Source organism: Ambystoma mexicanum, chromosome 5q, assembly GCF_040938575.1.
Source record: "Ambystoma mexicanum isolate Mex_15411 chromosome 5q, UKY_AmexF1_1, whole genome shotgun sequence".
Lineage (NCBI taxonomy): Eukaryota > Metazoa > Chordata > Amphibia > Caudata > Ambystomatidae > Ambystoma > Ambystoma mexicanum.
In genome coordinates, this window is record NC_090933.1 from 79,417,680 (window position 1) to 79,435,063 (window position 17,384).

The 17,384-nt window shown below is 46.3% G+C and overlaps 1 protein-coding gene across 2 annotated transcripts in view; it reads right to left on the reverse strand.

The window, feature by feature from the left end:
• INO80C (INO80 complex subunit C) overlaps positions 1-17,384 on the reverse strand; it is a 475,763-nt gene that overhangs the window by 389,479 nt on the left and 68,900 nt on the right. For both annotated transcript variants that reach the window (XR_011278543.1, XM_069620549.1), the window contains exon 2: positions 3,342-3,404. Coding sequence is in view for 1 of the 2 variants with exons in the window: in XM_069620549.1 (XP_069476650.1) it covers positions 3,342-3,368 (27 nt within the window). In the remaining variant the exon portion in view is untranslated. The remainder of the gene's footprint in view (positions 1-3,341; positions 3,405-17,384) is intronic.

Sequence of the window (17,384 nt, forward strand, 5' to 3'; positions counted from 1 at the left end):
GTATGATTTATGAGGATGTCGGTGTACAGCTTCCATGGCTCCAGCTCCAACACTTAGCTGCTCAGCTGCAGTACGTGGCGGGCAGGCTATCAGATGAACCAACAGTAGAGTCAAAATTGCTGAGGACACGATACACCCTGCAGTGCTCAAAGAAGTCCTGTGGATCACGGACTGCTGTCTGGGGCGAACAGAGCACATGACTAGAGTAAGAAGGCATATATGGGAGAGAACGGTGAGAGTGCTTAGACTGGCGAATCCATACTCTCCACATTTACCCATGACAGCATACACCTGCTTAGATGTTGATGACTTAACTGTTGCGACGAGGTAGGACTCACTTCATTGGGGGACATGTAGACTTGGGACAGGCAGAAGGGCTTCACAAAAGTCCATTATTGAGGTACCTGAAGCTCACTAAGGTTGCAAAATGCAAATGGCCTGATTGGACAGGGGAACCAGAACCTACTAAGCTGTTGACACTACTATACGAGCTTGAGAATAGCTGAAGGCCTGTATCTGGGCTGCATGGGAGTTTGTGGAATGCAGTATATAACAGAGGAACAAAATTGAGAATGTTGTGGAGGACTGGTTATCTTCTAACACCTACCCAAGTCAGACAACACACTGTTTTGTCAAAGGTCTAACGTAACACCAGATTTCGCCTGCAAACGCCAGATTTCGCCTACTCCAGCTTAATTTGCTACATAGGTTGTACATGACACCTAGCAGGGTTTCAAAGTGTGATGCCAAGGTGCAGCCCAAATGCCTGTAGTGTGGGAATGATGGTACAGACATTATGCATGCTTTAGAGTTGCCCGAAGGTGCAGGCCTTTTGGCACAAAATTGAGTTGGCATGTATGAGCAGGGGTCTGCGGATACTAACGGTCCCCGATGGAATGTTTACTGGGCATCTATTTCAGGCCAGAGAAAAACAGACCTGTGGTTAAACCTATGGACTTGGCTTGTGTTTTAGCTAAGAGGAGAAAAGCCATATCATGGAAGCAGAAAGGGGATCTGCAATATCACATTTGGTGGAATGACCTAAAGGTGCAGAATACGACTTAAACTACAACTTGGTACAGAGCCATGAGCAAAGGCATTTGGGAGCCCACTGAGAACATAGTGTCTGGAATGCACTCCTCCTGGCAATATTTAGCCCCTCTGATTAAAGGCCCCAGTCAACTCCCAGCGGTTCCATCACTCTGATGTATAGGCTAGTATGGGACATACTAGGGGCATGGCCATTATAAATTATTCTGGATGGGATGACGCGCCCTCCCTACTGCACAGGTTATATAATTGTAATGTCTGCCAACCTCTAAATGACAATTTGTATGATAAGCAATAACTGATGCCTTGTTTTCTTGTTATTGTTTACTGTTAAATTGATATGATCATTACCTTGACTACTGTATTACAGTAATATATGCTTACCAATAAACAAAAAAAAAATAGAAAAGGTAAAGGGGTTGGAGGTATTTTAAAATACCTGTTTGTAAAAAGAAAAAAAAAAGTTAAGGACAGATTTACATCCGTTTTGCTTATTTTTGAGGAAACAAGCAGAACATCAAAAAAATCGTAAGGTTAAAGTGAAAACGAGGAGATGGGGTAGATAAAGGGTGTGGGAGAGGGGTGTTGGATGACTGTCTCTGTCATGGGTACTAGTTTAGATAGCACTAAAGTCACATTCATATCCAATCCATGACGACAAGAAGGGAAAACGGACAGGAGCATTTTGGGTGAGAGCATGGAGAGCGAGGATAGGGTTAATATCCATTTCACCCATTGGTACTCCCTACGCCCATAGAGTAACATGAGACTTCCTGTTTCCACTAGTATGGATCCTTTTGTGCCAACCCGGAACTAAGTTCAACGCTGTAGTCTTCGGGCGTGGTTCTCTATAAAAGCCATGCCCAAAGAACAAGACATGCTTCGTGTGCTTTCTGTAGCGTCGAGCACACGCTTCCCTGGTTCCAGTCTCCAGAGTCTTCTACGGCGTTTTACAGTTCCCGCGTCCGGCAGGACAATCATCTCCACTGCGGACACCGCATCTGAAAAGAAAAAGAACAGAGGCATTAGTAAAGCAGCGATTTTTCTACTCGCCTTCTAGCGGCCGTCCGGAGTTGTCTGCGACGACTTCTTTCACTCGCAGACCTACAAGTCACTTCTGCTCGCCTTCTCAGCAAAGGTTTCCGGATTTTCCGACAAGTTATTTTGGCAACCTGCAAAGAGAAAAAACAAAGGAAAGACAGGATGGAACTTGAAGACACTTAGTTGGCAATAACCCTCCATAGACAATACGAACCTGTACTTTCTCGTGCTCTAACCAGTGAAGCAACTGGGAAACCGAGGACATATAGCACTTACCTGATCCAAGCAGCACGAAGGGTCCAGTGAAGTAACTGGCCCTGGGACACTTTTCAGGAGCTTCAGAACTCCTCGAACCAAATAAGTGGCAGTGCTTTCTTCTCAGCAGCACCACCACAGCAACCAGCAAAACCAGCACCAAGTCAGCGCGACAGCCAACAGGTCCCCCACCGTAGCGCCCCTGCAGAGGCAGGACGGAGAGCCCACCTTTCCAAACTAAGAGGTGAGCCCCCCCCTAGACAAAGTATTTAACTCATAGGGAGTCGGGGAGGAGGGTTCCCTGGGTCTGGAAATAACACTCACTAATCCATCATTCACCTTACAGGTAGAACTCCTGGTGAAGGGAGAGAGAGCAGAACTCCGGGTGAGGGGCGAGCAGGGCAGAGGTCGGAGGACTCCATCGCTCCTGCGGAGATTCAGGTGAGGGTGACAGTCCCCACCATTTAAAACATCAAAACAATGCAAATCCAGCAATGCTATTGCCAATGGACGCAAATGCAACAAAGTAAAAACATGAAAACAAATGTTCAGATACTAACACCATTGATCAGACAGTCCAAAGATGGGGGTGGGGCGACAAAACGCACATTACCAGCTGTGGCACACTTCAAACCTTTGTGCTATAGGAGCACAACCTGCTCTCCCCATCTGCTCTCGCCTGGCCTTGGGGAACATGCACTCAACTGCATTCAATGATGAGTGCATTCTTTTGTAATGCACAACGTTGCATGCAGAAGATTACCTACAGCACTGAACGTCTGGAATGCAATAGCTAATCCAGTTGATCTCTTATTCTACCATGTATAGACAATACATGTCAATTGGTGGTTGTACCACCATTCCAACAAAGCTAAATGTATTGAGGTTGAATGACACGGAAAAAGGTTCAGAAGCACAGCTTTAATATATGTATTTCTCCTTTTCACCCAATGAGGTCTTCAAAAGCAATTTTTGCAGCTTCTGGGGCAACGCACCTTGGATGCAGTGGTACCGTCTAACATGCTGGAAAATGTTCTTTACATTTGGTATGCGTAGACCTAAAAAGACCAAACAATGCATTAATCTAAAGGTGTACACAAAAGCTCAGAATACATATACTGTTCTTATTAGATAACACATTTATGAGAATGCCCTTTCGAAGATATGTACATACATTCCTACAATTAATCTGTAAACATGGCCATCAAGAAAGTTCAGGTGACCATCAATATGTTAAGTGCTTTGCAAGTGTTCCAATAAAGATTTGTACTCGGGAGTCTTTCAAAACGCAATTTGAACAGTGAAAGAAACACCATCGACTTGGGAGGTTAACTGTTTCAATCAGTTCTTTCACATTTCAATGCTTCTGGGTTCTCTTGATGCAATAAACTTCCAGGTTAACTGGGAGTTCTGGGTGAACTCTGCATCTGTGGGGTTGCGTTTAGCCTATCTGAACCAATCCACAGATTTCAAACCTTATTCAACCATCGCTCTCCAGTTCAGGCTTCCCTATGACTCGATGAAGGTGCAAGTCCCTCCAAATCACAACACCTATAAAAATGATGCTATTCCCTAAGGTTTTATATTATTTGCAGTCACTTCCTTGGAAATTTTAACAAAAACGAACTCAACCGTATCGATAGGGTATTCATGGATTTCATATGGGTGGTAGGTAAAAGACAAAAAATTCTGCGCTTTATCATGGTTCGCCAGGTCAGGGAGGGGGGGTTTCGGTTATCTGGTGTTGGAGAATTATCATAGGGGTTTTCTGCTCAATAAACCATCTTATTAATTTAGGGAAGGGAGGAGACCAGAGCCGTTTTGGCTCACGATTGAAACAGAGAGGCTAATCCCCTTCTCCTTAGATTGTTTGTATTCAAATTCTGGGGCAAAATTGGAATCATTAGCGGTCACAAAATCTGCATTGGAAGAACGTATCAGGGGATGTGGACAGGATTTATTTATTTTTGGAACAGCCTCAATTTGGCTTAATCCAGGGTTGAAGATTGATGATAAAATGCTAAATTGGCAGAGCTGGGCTAATAGGGGAATTTTCAAAATTGAGGATGTGTGGAAAGAGGGGAGGATGGTCTCCTTTGAGGAACATGATGAGCAATACAGACTGGGTTTTAGCGTGTATGGGAGGTATAATTGCTTAGCACAATTGATGATGGAAAGACAACAAATCTTGAGTGTGTCAATAAGCAGTAAACCCAAAATATGTGAATTATTCAGTACTCCTCCGCGGGTGGTTTCTACATATATTAAGTTAATGCCTTTGGAGAGATGCTTGGTGGAATCCTGGGAGAAGTTGAGAATGACCTGGCCTGTGGAATTGGGGAGAGATCTATCTAAGAAAGTATGGGAAGGAGCTTGGAAGGTGGCAGTAAAGGCCAAGATGGATCTGAATCTGTGTTATGTTCACCAACGGGTTGTGGGTCGGATATGCCTAAACAGTGCCAACCACGTCTAGCACCAGTTACAACTAAATTACGGTCGCTGACATAGTCTCAGACCACTGCAAATAAGTAACTATGCAAGGTTGGTTATTCCTCACAATGTTCCTATTCTGTATCATTGCCTGAGACCTCCCATGTACAGGAACCCACTACCTAGCACATCCAAATGGCCTTAGTAAACTAGCCTGCCCAAGACACTTCCCCATCCCTTGTCCCACCCCATTGCTCCCCAATACAAGCCCATTCCAGCCTCCCCACAACCAAAACAACCACTATACCATCCAAAGCAGTTACCCAAGCCCCAGATGCACCCCTACTCCTAGCATCGCCACCATAAACACAAAGCTTATAAGGAAGTCCTACCCGAGCCAAGGCACATTGAGATGCTACTGCCTCAGATCACGGACTCAAACTTCCCCACTTAAGCAAACCAATAGCATGCCTGCTAAATTGAACTCAATGCAGTTAAATGACAGAAACTACCGGCTCAGAGCACGGACAATGAAGTGCAGCTCTACAGCTGCTCCACCCGCAACAAAGCTCATTTCTTTCAGGCCCATATGCGACTACCCAGCCTATACTCCCAAAAGGTCAGTCCTAAACACCACTAAGGGCCAAATCACCTCACACAGCCCTAGAAAGGCCCAGCCTCCACTAAACCGGCAAACTCAATCCTCTACGAATCTCAGAGTAACGCTCATCAACGCACGTTCCATAGCTGCCCACGCCACAGAAATACATGATTATATAATTGAACAGGAACTTGACTTGTTAATAGTGACAGAAACCTGGCTTCACCAAGCCTCAGGCCCGATACTTACTATCGCCATACCACCAAACTACACCATACTTAGGTCTGACAGAATCAACTCAACTGGAGGAGGAGTAGCCATCATAGCCAAAAACCACCTCCAAATTAGAGCCTGCCCTCTTGACAACGTAGACGGTTATGAAATGCTACTCACTAAATTGGGCACAAACAACAAAACCACTATCAATATAGTCACTATATACAGAGCTCTTAATAATAACTCTCAATCTGATCTAAATATACCACTGCTACCAACGCCCTTAATCAAACCCAAGACTAAATGCATCGTACTTGGAGACCTGAACCTCGGATTCAATGACATTCTAGATCATAAAGCAGAGGGCCTTCACAACGCCCTCAAAGACATTCTATTTGTACAACTAGTGAATGCACCCACCCACTCCAAAGGAAGAACACTGGACTGGGTACTATCTCTTAATACCGCAGTCTCAATAGAAACTATAACCCCCCTACTATGGACAGACCACCATGCCATCAACTTTACAATAGAGTGCAACAAACTCGATTCACCTAAGTCCACCACTTTAGACACCTACACAATCAGCGGAAGTCCTGAAGCCAATTTTTAAAAATTCGCTCACAGAGACATTAATCACTAATGATAACCCATGCTCATTAGCTGACACCTACTAAAATAGCCTCACTAAAACAATAGATGCCTTAGCTCCCTGCATTACCAAAACCAGAAGAGCCGACAAAAAATCCTCCTTCTGGTTTGACGAGGAACTGGTAGCACTCAGGCAAACTAAACGTGCGCTTGAACACCGCCACAACAAATCCCGTACTACTGAAACATCCAATGCTTACAACGCAGCAAACAAAACCTACAAAGCAGCCATCACTGCACTTAAAGCTGATGCCTTTAACAACAGGATTACTAATGCAGCATCTGATGCAAAAGAACTATTTTCCATCCTCAAAGAACTGGAAAACCCCATCCCTATCACTAACCTGGCTAAACCGAGCAAAGAATGGTGCACTACCATCCAAGACGCACTGGCCGCAAAAATTAAATTAATACAAAACAAAATAGTCACGAAAAAGAACAATCCTAGCAGAAAAACCTACCAAGATATATATAACTAGCAGCATCATAGAACGGAAGACACCAACCTTCCATTTCTCACCAGTCTCCCAAGAAACAGTCTTCAATACAATAGGGAAACTGAAATCGTCTAGTTGCAAAGGGGACAACTTCCCGGCACATCTAGTCAAACTATGTGCCCCCACCCTCACCCCATTACCAATTTCATGAATGCATCCTTCAATACGAATATGGTCCCAGCCAGCATCAAAGAAGCCTGGGTCACACCTTTACTAAAAAAGAAACACTGGACCCTCTTATCCCAACGAATTATAGGCCCATAACCACAGTCCCATTCCTTCTCAAAATCAAAGACAAAATAGCGTATAATCAAATACAAACCCATCTCGAAACAGAACAAACTCCTAGGAGATAGACAATCCGGCTTTAGACCTAACCATAGTACTAAAACTGCTCTCACCGACCTAAAAATCCAAATAGACACCATCAGAGACGCAGGAAAAATTGCTATATTGTTGCTACTGGATCTGTCAGCAGCATTCGATCTAGTAGATCATGATAAACTTTGCGAAACATTAGCTAAAGACTTTAGCTTCTCCAACAACGCCACCCTCTGGGTCAAATCGTTTCTTTCTGAACGTACATCCAGAGTCGCCATTGACACAGAGGCAGCAGACCCCATAACCGTCCCCATCGTAGTACCCAAGGGCTCTTGCCTCTCCCCGACCCTCTACAATGCCTACACCAAACTTCTATTCTCAGCACTTGACGATATGGGTGTCATCTACACAAATTTTGCAGATGACACCCAGATCCTTATTCCCATCTCAGGGGATTATACCCAAGACACCCAAACTATTAACCAAATCTACGCTATGATACAAAACTGGATGGCACTAAATAGTCTCTGTCTCAATGATGAGAAGACAGAGCTCCTCATCGTAGGATCCCAACCTAGATTAAGTTCTCTTCACACAGACTACTCTGACATCAATGGCACCCGGATACCAGTACTTAAGCAAGTTAAAACCCTTGGTGTCTATCTAGATGCTAACCTCACTATGAGCAAGCACATCTCAGCCCTCTCCTCCTCCACAGCATACACAGCCAAACTCATTGCCCTCAGCCGTCAATTCCTTACTCCTACCAATTGCATAACCCTAGCTAGAGCTCTGATATTAACTAAGCTTGATTACTGCAATGTGCTTCTACTAGGAACTTCCAACGCCAACACAAGCAAAATGCAACTGCTGCAGAACAAAGCACCAAGAGCAGCGCTAGGTATCAAGAAATCTGAGCACATCTCTTACATCAGGAGAGAAAACCATTGGTTACCTGTCAAAGCCAGAATCATTTTCAAAACTCTGTGTGTTGTATACAAATGCCTCGCCAATAAAGCTCCCAGTTACCTCAATAAGGCCATTAAGAAAAAAACACCCAACAGAGTATTGAGGTCAAACAACAAGGCTCTACTGGAAATTCTGCGGCATAAAAGTACCAAAGCAAGAGGGAACAGCTTCAGAGTCCTCGCCCCCACCCTATGGAATTCCCTACCACTCAGAATTAAAAATGAGGCAACAATGGCAAGTTTTAAAAAAGCGCTCAAAACTTGGCTATTTAATCAATACTGAGGGTCCAGGTCCCCCCACCTGCTTCCTGTCTACACAGGGCCACTCTCATTCCTTTGATGCATACATAGCATGCCTATAACAAGTAACTAATTGTAACTAAACACTTGCTTAGAGCCATGTTGGCCATTTGTTTTATTTGCACAAGTGTAACATTGTTCAATTTATGCACAAGACGCCTGTAACCTCGCCGTGATACCCAAGGGTCTGGGAGATTAACAAATGAAATAAATATAAAAAATAAATATACTGCATGCCAGAAAGAATGTGTGTAAGGGGTTTGGCTAATACTGACGTATATTGGGGTTGTTCTCATACGAAGGGGACCCTCTTACACATGCTCTGGGAATGTGAACGTGTGTAAGATTTTTGGAAAGATGTCTTGGATCGGGTTAATTTGGTGGGGAATATATCATTTCCGCGAACTTTTTATGGCAGTAGTCGTTCTCTCAACTGAAGGAAGATGTGATGAGGCATGCAAATCTTCACACTGGATCGATAGGGCATGTTTGATGGCAATAACGCGCATTATGAAAGATATGCGAACACTTTCATATTTTGAAAAATCTCAGGCAATTAGACTCAATCGGAGAGTGAATATGTAGGAAGGTGGGGGACCTTTAACGAATTGTATGGTTGAGGTGAAGTGTTAATTAATTGTAAGTTAGCTGTTGAATGTGGGGTGGAAGGGGATGCTTTGTCTTGTGCAGTCTTGTTTTGTGTAATGTCTTACTATTGGGGCTCAAGGGTGAGTTTTAGGTCATGTACTATATTTATGTATTCATAGTTATTATGTTTTGTCGATATGTGTTTGGTTACTTGAATTTTGTACTCACCTTTGTACTAATTGCGATGTTTATGGAAAAAGCACTTAATAAAGAGTATTAAAAAAAGAACACCCAAGCGCACTTTGTAATTCAACTACGAAGTCCCTGGAGACCATGTACCAAGGTCTGTGGGGAACCGGTAACAGGCGTAGTAGTCCCATAGGTTTGCTTGGCGTGCCTTTGTATTGTGCACATATGGCACAGGACGAGACATAATCCACGACATCTCTTGACATTTTGGGCCACCAACACCATCGTTGTAGAAGTTCTAAAGTCTTTTTCTGGCCCGGATGAGCTGTTACCAGGGAATCATGACCCCAATGCAGTGCCTTGGTACGTGTCTCCTCTGTCGGTAGGTACAAGACACTGTTCATAAACGGAAGACCCTCTTTGGTTTCGATACAGAGATTATGTATCTCCTGAGGATTACGTGAAACCCAATCTAGGATCTCCCTCTTCAACGAAGGCTGAACAGAACCACCACAGACCACATGTTCTGCCAGTAAAGGTGGTTTTGTCTTCTCTACGCTGTCCATCCCAGAGTGCAGACAGGATAGGGCGTCTGCTTTGGTATGATCCCTTGCAGGTCTGTATGAGATGCGGAAATCAAATTGGGCAAAAAACGAATGCCAACGGGCCTGGCGAGCCGTAAGGCACTTCATGGTTTTGATGGCCTGTAGGTTACGGTGATCGGAATACACGATTACCGGGCGTTTTGCACCAAGAAGATGGTGTCGCCATGTGAGGAATGCGTCTTTGATGGCCAACAATTCCTTCTCGGTCACCGTGTAGTTTCTCTCGTATAGGGCTAGCTTGCGTGAGAAAAACGCCACGGGATGTTCGACCCCAGTATCTTTGCAAACCTGGAAAAGGATCGCGCCAATGGCCTGATTAGAAGCATCGGCTTCTAGTATGTATGGCAATTCAGGATCTCGATGCTGCAAGACAGGAGCCGTGGTAAACGGATCAATAAGTGGATCGAAGGCCACCTGAGCCTCTGGTGTCCAGTGAAATGGATTCTTGGGGCTGGTTAATGCCGTAAGCGGTGCCACCACTCTAGAGAAGGAATGGATAAACCGTCTGCAAATCCACGAAACGATTGCAGGGACTTGATAGAGACGGGCACCGGCCAGTCCAGGATGGCTTTAACTTTAGAGCAGTTCATTCTGACTCCATGACTGGTGATGTCATACTCCAAGAACTCTACGTCCTGAGAGGAAAGGACACATTTTTCTGCCTTAACAAAGAGATGATTCTCTCTTAACCTTTGAAGTACCTTGGATACATGTAGAATGTGTTCCTCTAGGGATGCTGAATAAATCAATATGTCATCAAGGTATATAAGGTATATAAACACAAATTGATCCATGTAATCGCTAAAGATATCATTCATAAAATACTGAAAGGTTGCGGGGGCATTGCACAAGCCGAAGGGCATGACGAGGTACTCATATAAACCATACCGGATCTTTTGGGGGCGGTCTTCCACTCGTCACCTGCCCTAATCCGTACAAGATTGTACGCACCCCTCAAGTCTAGCTTAGTGAAAGTGCCCAACTGATCCAATAGGACGTTAATCAAAGGCAAAGGATACTGGTTTTAACCGTTATGTAACGCTCACCTGGTTCCCAAGGGGGCGCTGGTCTAGTCTGGATTGCTGTGGCCTCTTCTAGCGTGATGCGCAGGACCCGGAACACCGATTGGACAGGACCTCCAAATCGTGCTTGCCTGGCCCATAGGAATATCCTTCTGCAGATGAGAAAGGGGATTAACAGTCTGCAGAATAGTGCGCTAGCTCCCCCCCTTTCCCCTTCGTTCCTCTCTAACTTCCTCCAAACCCCGGTTTAAGCTCACCTTATGGTTTGGAAGGATGAACTCTCCATCCTGCTTCTGGTGCAGGGGCGCGCGTTCGTCCAGTTACTTCACTGGTTTTCAGAATGGCGCTGGCAAAATCCACTTGACTTTCCTGAGCGATGCGCCGTAAGTATGAAAGTTCAAAGTTCTAGTGAGGCCCCCTTTATGTTGTCTTTCTAACCTGTGATCTGTCCTTTATTTCAGGTGCAGAATGAAGGCGATGCGTCGAGGGGTTAAACTGCCGAGGTGAGTAGTGATGAGGGCGATCCCTCTAAATGTCCTTATCATTCCCCAGAAATGTCTCTTGTCCTTTCCCCATAGGGGCCGGGGTACGGTACCTGCCAACGGGGCGGCGCCGACCCGAAATGTGGAAGAAAAGCCAGTAAGTATTATGGCTGTTAATCAGGCTTTCCTTCTGTGTTACTTCTGCTCACCTTTTGTTTCTTCCTCTCTCCCCTAGGTGCAGAGATGTGGCGTCCGATGCGGACAGCCGCGATGGAGCCGGGAGATGTCTCGAGGACAGGTGAGTGAAGCGTGGCGCTGCAGCGAGCAACGCAATGCTTTTAAATGGAAGTCTTTCTTCAGGGATGCTGGCGAGAAGATTCTGGATGCAGGTAAGAAGTTTGAAATAGTCCTTGGTTTTCACCTTTCTCTTCTCTTCCTTCCTTGCAGGTCTTCCAGGTTCGAGGCGGGCGTGGCTGGAGTCCAGTAGCAGACACGGTGAGCGTTAAGCTGCAGGAAGCAGAACAACGCGAAGCATGATCTGCTGTCTGGGCGTGGCTTAAATAGCCTCCAAAGAAGTCCCAGGTATGTATCCTTCCCCAACTAGGTATGTATCCTTCCCTGGCCACGCCCGAGTTAAAAAATAGTCCCTATGAAAAAATAGCCCCTTTCAGGTCTCAGGGAGGCCTGAAGCGTGCAGCATGGTCTGCATCAGGTAAGTGCACAAAACACCTCCCTTTATGAGCCTGGCGCCTATGGCGCCAGGACTGATGTCCAACATGAGCCTGGCGCCAAAGGCGCCAGGACTGAGTCCAAAGAACCCCTATAAGGGGCCGCTGGGCTTTTACCCGAGGGCATGATGCCTGCTTCCGGGGGTGCTGGGCCTGGCCTGGTGCTCCGGGGGTAGGCATCATGACAGCACTCCCCCCCCCCCCCCAAGGCCCCTCCCAAGGTCGTTCCTTCTGGAGGTTTCGGTTTGTTTGGGAAATTCCGATGGAACCTTTTTACCAGCCGAGGTGCATGTACGTGATCACTGGGTTCCCAAGACCTTTCCTGAGGCCCGTACCCTTTCCAATCAATTAGATAGAAAAGTTTTGATTTTGAGATCTTAGAATCCAAAATGTTCTTCACCTCGAATTCAGGCTCCCCATCTATCTGAATCGGTTCTGGTGGCTTTGTTAATCTGGTTCCTGGGTGCACTGGTTTCAAAAGTGACACATGAAAAACGGGGTGAATCCGCATGTTAGCTGGTAGATCGAGCTTGACTGCCACTGGGTTGATTATAGCTTTGATCGAGTAAGGGCCTAAATACCTTGGATTAAAAGTTCAAGGCCCCTTGAGTGATGGGTGTTTGGTAGCCAACCATACTTGATCCCCTATTTGGTATGGAGGCGCCTCTCTTCGATGCAGATCCGCATTCTTTTTGTATTTCCCTTTCGCATGTTGCAAATGTGCAGTTGCATCCTTGAAGGCTTGAGTAATCGTAGAATGCAAATGGTCCACTGCGGGCATTTCAAGGCTCAGAGGTGAGTCCAAGTCTGAAGTACGAGGGTGATGTCCATATAGGGTATAAAAGGGGCTCTGGCCAGTTCCAGAGAGCCCATCGAGTTATTGTATGCATATTCAGCCACCCATAAAATGTCCTTCCAATTACCCTCCGATTGGTGCAACATACATCGTAGATATTGTTCAAGGGTCTGGTTCGTTCTTTCCGTCTGACCATCGGTCTGTGGGTGGTGGCTGGTCGAGAGTCTTACGTCGATTTGTGCCAGTTGACAACACTTTTTCCAAAAATGAGAAATAAACTGGCTTCCCCGATCGGAGACTAGTATGGACGGGAATCCATGCAAACGGATGATATTTTCAAGGAATTCCTTGGCAAGAACAAAGGCTGAAGGTAATCCTTTCAACGGAATAAAGTGGGCCATTTTGGAAAATAAATCCACCACGACCAGAATAGTATTGTAACCATTACAAAAGGGCAGGTCCGTGATAAAATCTAGTGACAGGGTGTGCCAAGGTGCTGGTGGAATGTCTAAGGGCTGAAGAAGACTGGCGGGTCTTGTCTTTTGACCTTTGTTTTGGGCACAAACTCCACAGGACATCACGAAAGATTTAATATCCTTTCGCCAGGAAGGCCACCAGAATTGTCATTTAACCTTTTCCTCTGTTTTGGCAATGCCAGGATGTCCTTCCATCAGGGTATCATGATGACGGGAAATAACCAGTTCTTGCAATTCCTTTTCTGGCAAAAATAGGCGTCCTTGGAAGTAAGGTAAGCCATCCTTGACTGAAAAGTTAGACCCCCTTTTGATCCAATCATGCAAGGCTGAAGAGTCCAGGAATTGTTTCACTCGTGCTTGAATCTCTTCAAGGGTTTGTAAAGTGGTTATCCCCAAAATTCTTTGTTCGGGAATTATCGGCACAGGTTCTGAGTTTGTGTCTATTTCTTCCATTCCATTTCGGGCTAGAGCGTCCGCCTTACCATTCTTATAGCCGGGGCGGTAGGTGATTACAAAATCGAACTCAGCAAATAACAAAGCCCATTGGAGCTGTCGAGACGATTGAGCCTTGGCAGTTTTTAAATATTGTAAATTTCGGTGATCAGTGATCACGGTGATGGTATGCCGGGCGCCGAGGTGATAATGCCGCCAAGCCTTAAAGGCGGACTTAATGGCTAATAGTTCCTTATCGGTGATCGCATAATTTATCTCCGGCGGCGAGAACTTTCTGGACCAAAATGCTACGGGGTGCAGTTGGTTGGTTTCAGGGTCTCTCTGAGACAGGACAGCTCCCATGGCTTAGCTGGACGCGTCGGTTTCGACTATATATGGGAGATCGGGACGCGGGTGCTTCAAAATAGGTGCGGACGTGAACTTAGCTTTCAACTCCTGAAAGGCCTGTTCGGCTTCCTCGGTCCATTCAAAACTTTTATTTTTTCGCAAGAGTGCAGTGATGGGTTGCACCACACGTGAAAACTCCGGGATAAACCTGCAATAAAAGTTGGCAAAACCAAGCATGCTTTGGACACCTTTCACCAAACTAGGTGATGGCCATTTGAGGATGGCATCCACTTTCCGTGAATCCATTCGGACCCCTTTAGGTGTCGGGATGAATCCGAGAAACTCAACCTCGGTGGTATGGAAAACACATTTTTCCAGCTTGGCAAACAGTTTGTGCTGGCGCAGTTTCTCTAGGACGGCCCTGACATGCTTTCTGTTATCAGATTCCGAAGCGGAGTACACAAGAATGTCATCGATATACACGACAACACAGACATCGATGAGTTCCCGAAGGACATCGTTCATGAAGAATTGGAAGGCTGCAGGCGCGTTGCACAACCCGAAAGGCATCACCTGGTATTCGAATAGTCCATATTTTGTACGGAAGGCCGTTTTCCATTCGTCGCCTTCTTTTACTCGTACCAGATGATAAGCCCCCCGGAGATCTAACTTGGTGTATACGCAAGCGTCCTTCACCTGGTCAAGGAGTTCAGGGATCAGAGTCAGAGGGTAACGATTTTTAACAGTTATCTGGTTCAATGCGCGGTAATCGATACAAGTTCTAAGGTCGCCTTCTTTTTTAGGCACGAAGAACAAAGCTGAGGATGCCGGGGACTTTGACGGGCAAATGAAACCATTGGCAAGGTATTGATCTAAATATTGTCTCAAATGCAGATTCTCTGGTCCAGTAAGGGCTTAAATCCTGCTACAAGGGGGTTGTGCACCGGCACCAGATCGATTTGGCAATCGTACGATCTGTGGGGAGGTAACGTGTTGGCCTGTTCCTTTTGGAAGATGTCCTGAAAGTCTTGGTACTCTGGAGGTAGTTGCACGGGGACAGAGGTTACTGATGCTAGATTAATCTTTGGATTTTATGGGTAGCATGTTTGTGCACAATCCGGGAAGGTTATTCTCTTCGCTCGTCAATCAATTCGAGGATTATGTGTCTCTAACCAAGGGATTCCGAGAATAAGCTGAAACTGTGGAGCCTTGATTACATCAAACAACTGCCTCCCGATGGCCATCCGGACCTACAAGTGTCACCTCAGCTGTGGAATGTGTTACCAGTCCAGAGGCAATTTCAGTTCCATCTACTGTGGTGATGACATCTTTGTTGGTTTTAGGACGCAGAGGGAGGTTTATCCTAGAGACCAATTCTCGATCCACATAGTTTCCTATAGCCCCGCTATCGATGTATGCCTTTATAGCATGCAACCGTTTAGGCTGTTCCGGATCTACGAGGACCATTGGCACAATGAAATGCGAGGTCTGAGAGTTAGTTTTCAAGCTCGGCAAGCGGACCCCTACGCTTGCCGGGCGTGGTCGTTTCCCGATACAGAGTTTCCATGGATTTTATCAGCGGCTCCTACCACCTTCTTGGGCGGCTTAACCGGGCAATCTCGTAGAAAGTGTCCAGAGGACCCACAATAAAGGCATAATTGCATCTGTCGTCTTCTTTCCCGTTCTTTTTGAGTTAGGGGTCCTTTAACCCCTCCAATTTGCATAGGCTCCGAGCCATCAGCCCCCTTGGGGTTAGCGTGGGTCTTGGCCAACACCCAGGTTTCAAACTTGGACCAATCTGCTTTTCTGTTTTGCAGCCTGTGATCCAATTGGACCACTAAGTCTATATATTCAGTGCATTCTTGGGGCGGATTTACAACTTGTGCCAGGACATCTTTAAGTTCTCCGCGTAGACCTCGATAGAATAACGTGATTCTTTTATCCTCTGGCCAACCAGTTTCCACAATTAGTCTATTAAAGGTTGCAATGTAGGATAAAAGGTCTTGATTGCCCTGTCGCAGAGCTAGAAGTTCGTCATCCAGAGCCTGTCCCTGGGAGTGTCGAGCAAATAACCTTTCCATGCATGTTTGAAATCCTTGAAAATCACGAAGAATCGGGTCATCTTGAGTTACCAGTGGGACTGACCAATCGGCAGCACAGCCGCTGAGATATGACAACACAAAGGCTACCTTGGTCTGATCATTAGGGAAGGCCCAAAGTCTGCATAGGAAGTGCAAACGACACTGATTCATGAATATGGCGAATCGTTTGGGGTCCCCAGCAAAGCGTTCAGGTGGGGCCAGCGGTATGTGTTCAGGTAGATTAATCTGCACCGGGTTACTGGAAACCACAGGAGCGGGGTTCCCCCCGGAACCGGGTAAAGGAGTTTGACCAGCTTGACCTTGCAAAAGCTGTCTAGCCAGGTCATCAGCTCTATCCTTTATTACAATCACTTCCCTCCTGAGGGCACTAGTCTCTTGACGAGCGGCGTGTACTTCGGCCCGTAATTCCCCCAGTAGTTGGGCCAACTGGTCAGTTTCGGAAGTTTCCATAACGCCTGGGTGGGAATTTGTAGGAAGGCTTCGCGTTCTGTAACGCTCACCTGGTTCCCACGGGGGCGCTGGTCTAGTCTGGATTGCTGTGGCCTCTTCTAGCGTGATGCGCAGGACCCGGAACACCGATTGGACAGGACCTCCAAATCGTGCTTGCCTGGCCCATAGGAATATTCTTCTGCAGATGAGAAAGGGGATTAACAGTCTGCAGAATAGTGTGGTAGCTCCCCCCTTTCCCCATTCGTTCCTCTCTAACTTCCTCCAAACCCCGGTTTAAGCTCACCTTATGGTTTGGAAGGATGAACTCTCCATCCTGCTTCTGGTGCAGGGGCGCGTGTTCGTCCAGTTACTTCACTGGTTTTCAGAATGGCGCTGGCAAAATCCACTCGACTTTCCTGAGCGATGCGCCGTAAGTATGAAAGTTCAAAGTTCAAGTGAGGCCCCCTTTATGTTGTCTTTCTAACCTGTGATCTGTCCTTTATTTCAGGTGCAGAATGAAGGCGATGCGTCAAGGGGTTAAACTGCCGAGGTGAGTAGTGATGAGGGCGATCCCTCTAAATGTCCTTATCATTCCCCAGAAATGTCTCTTGTCCTTTCCCCATAGGGGCTGGGGTACGGTACCAGCCAACGGGGCGGCGCCGACCCGAAATGTGGAAGAAAAGCCGGTAAGTATGATGGCTGTTAATCAGGCTTTCCTTCTGTGTTCCTTCTGCTCACCTTTTGTTTCTTCCTCTCTCCCCTAGGTGCAGAGATGTGGCGTCCGATGCTGACAGCCACGATGGAGCCGGGAGATGTCTCGAGGACAGGTGAGTGAAGCGTGGCGCTGCAGCGAGCAA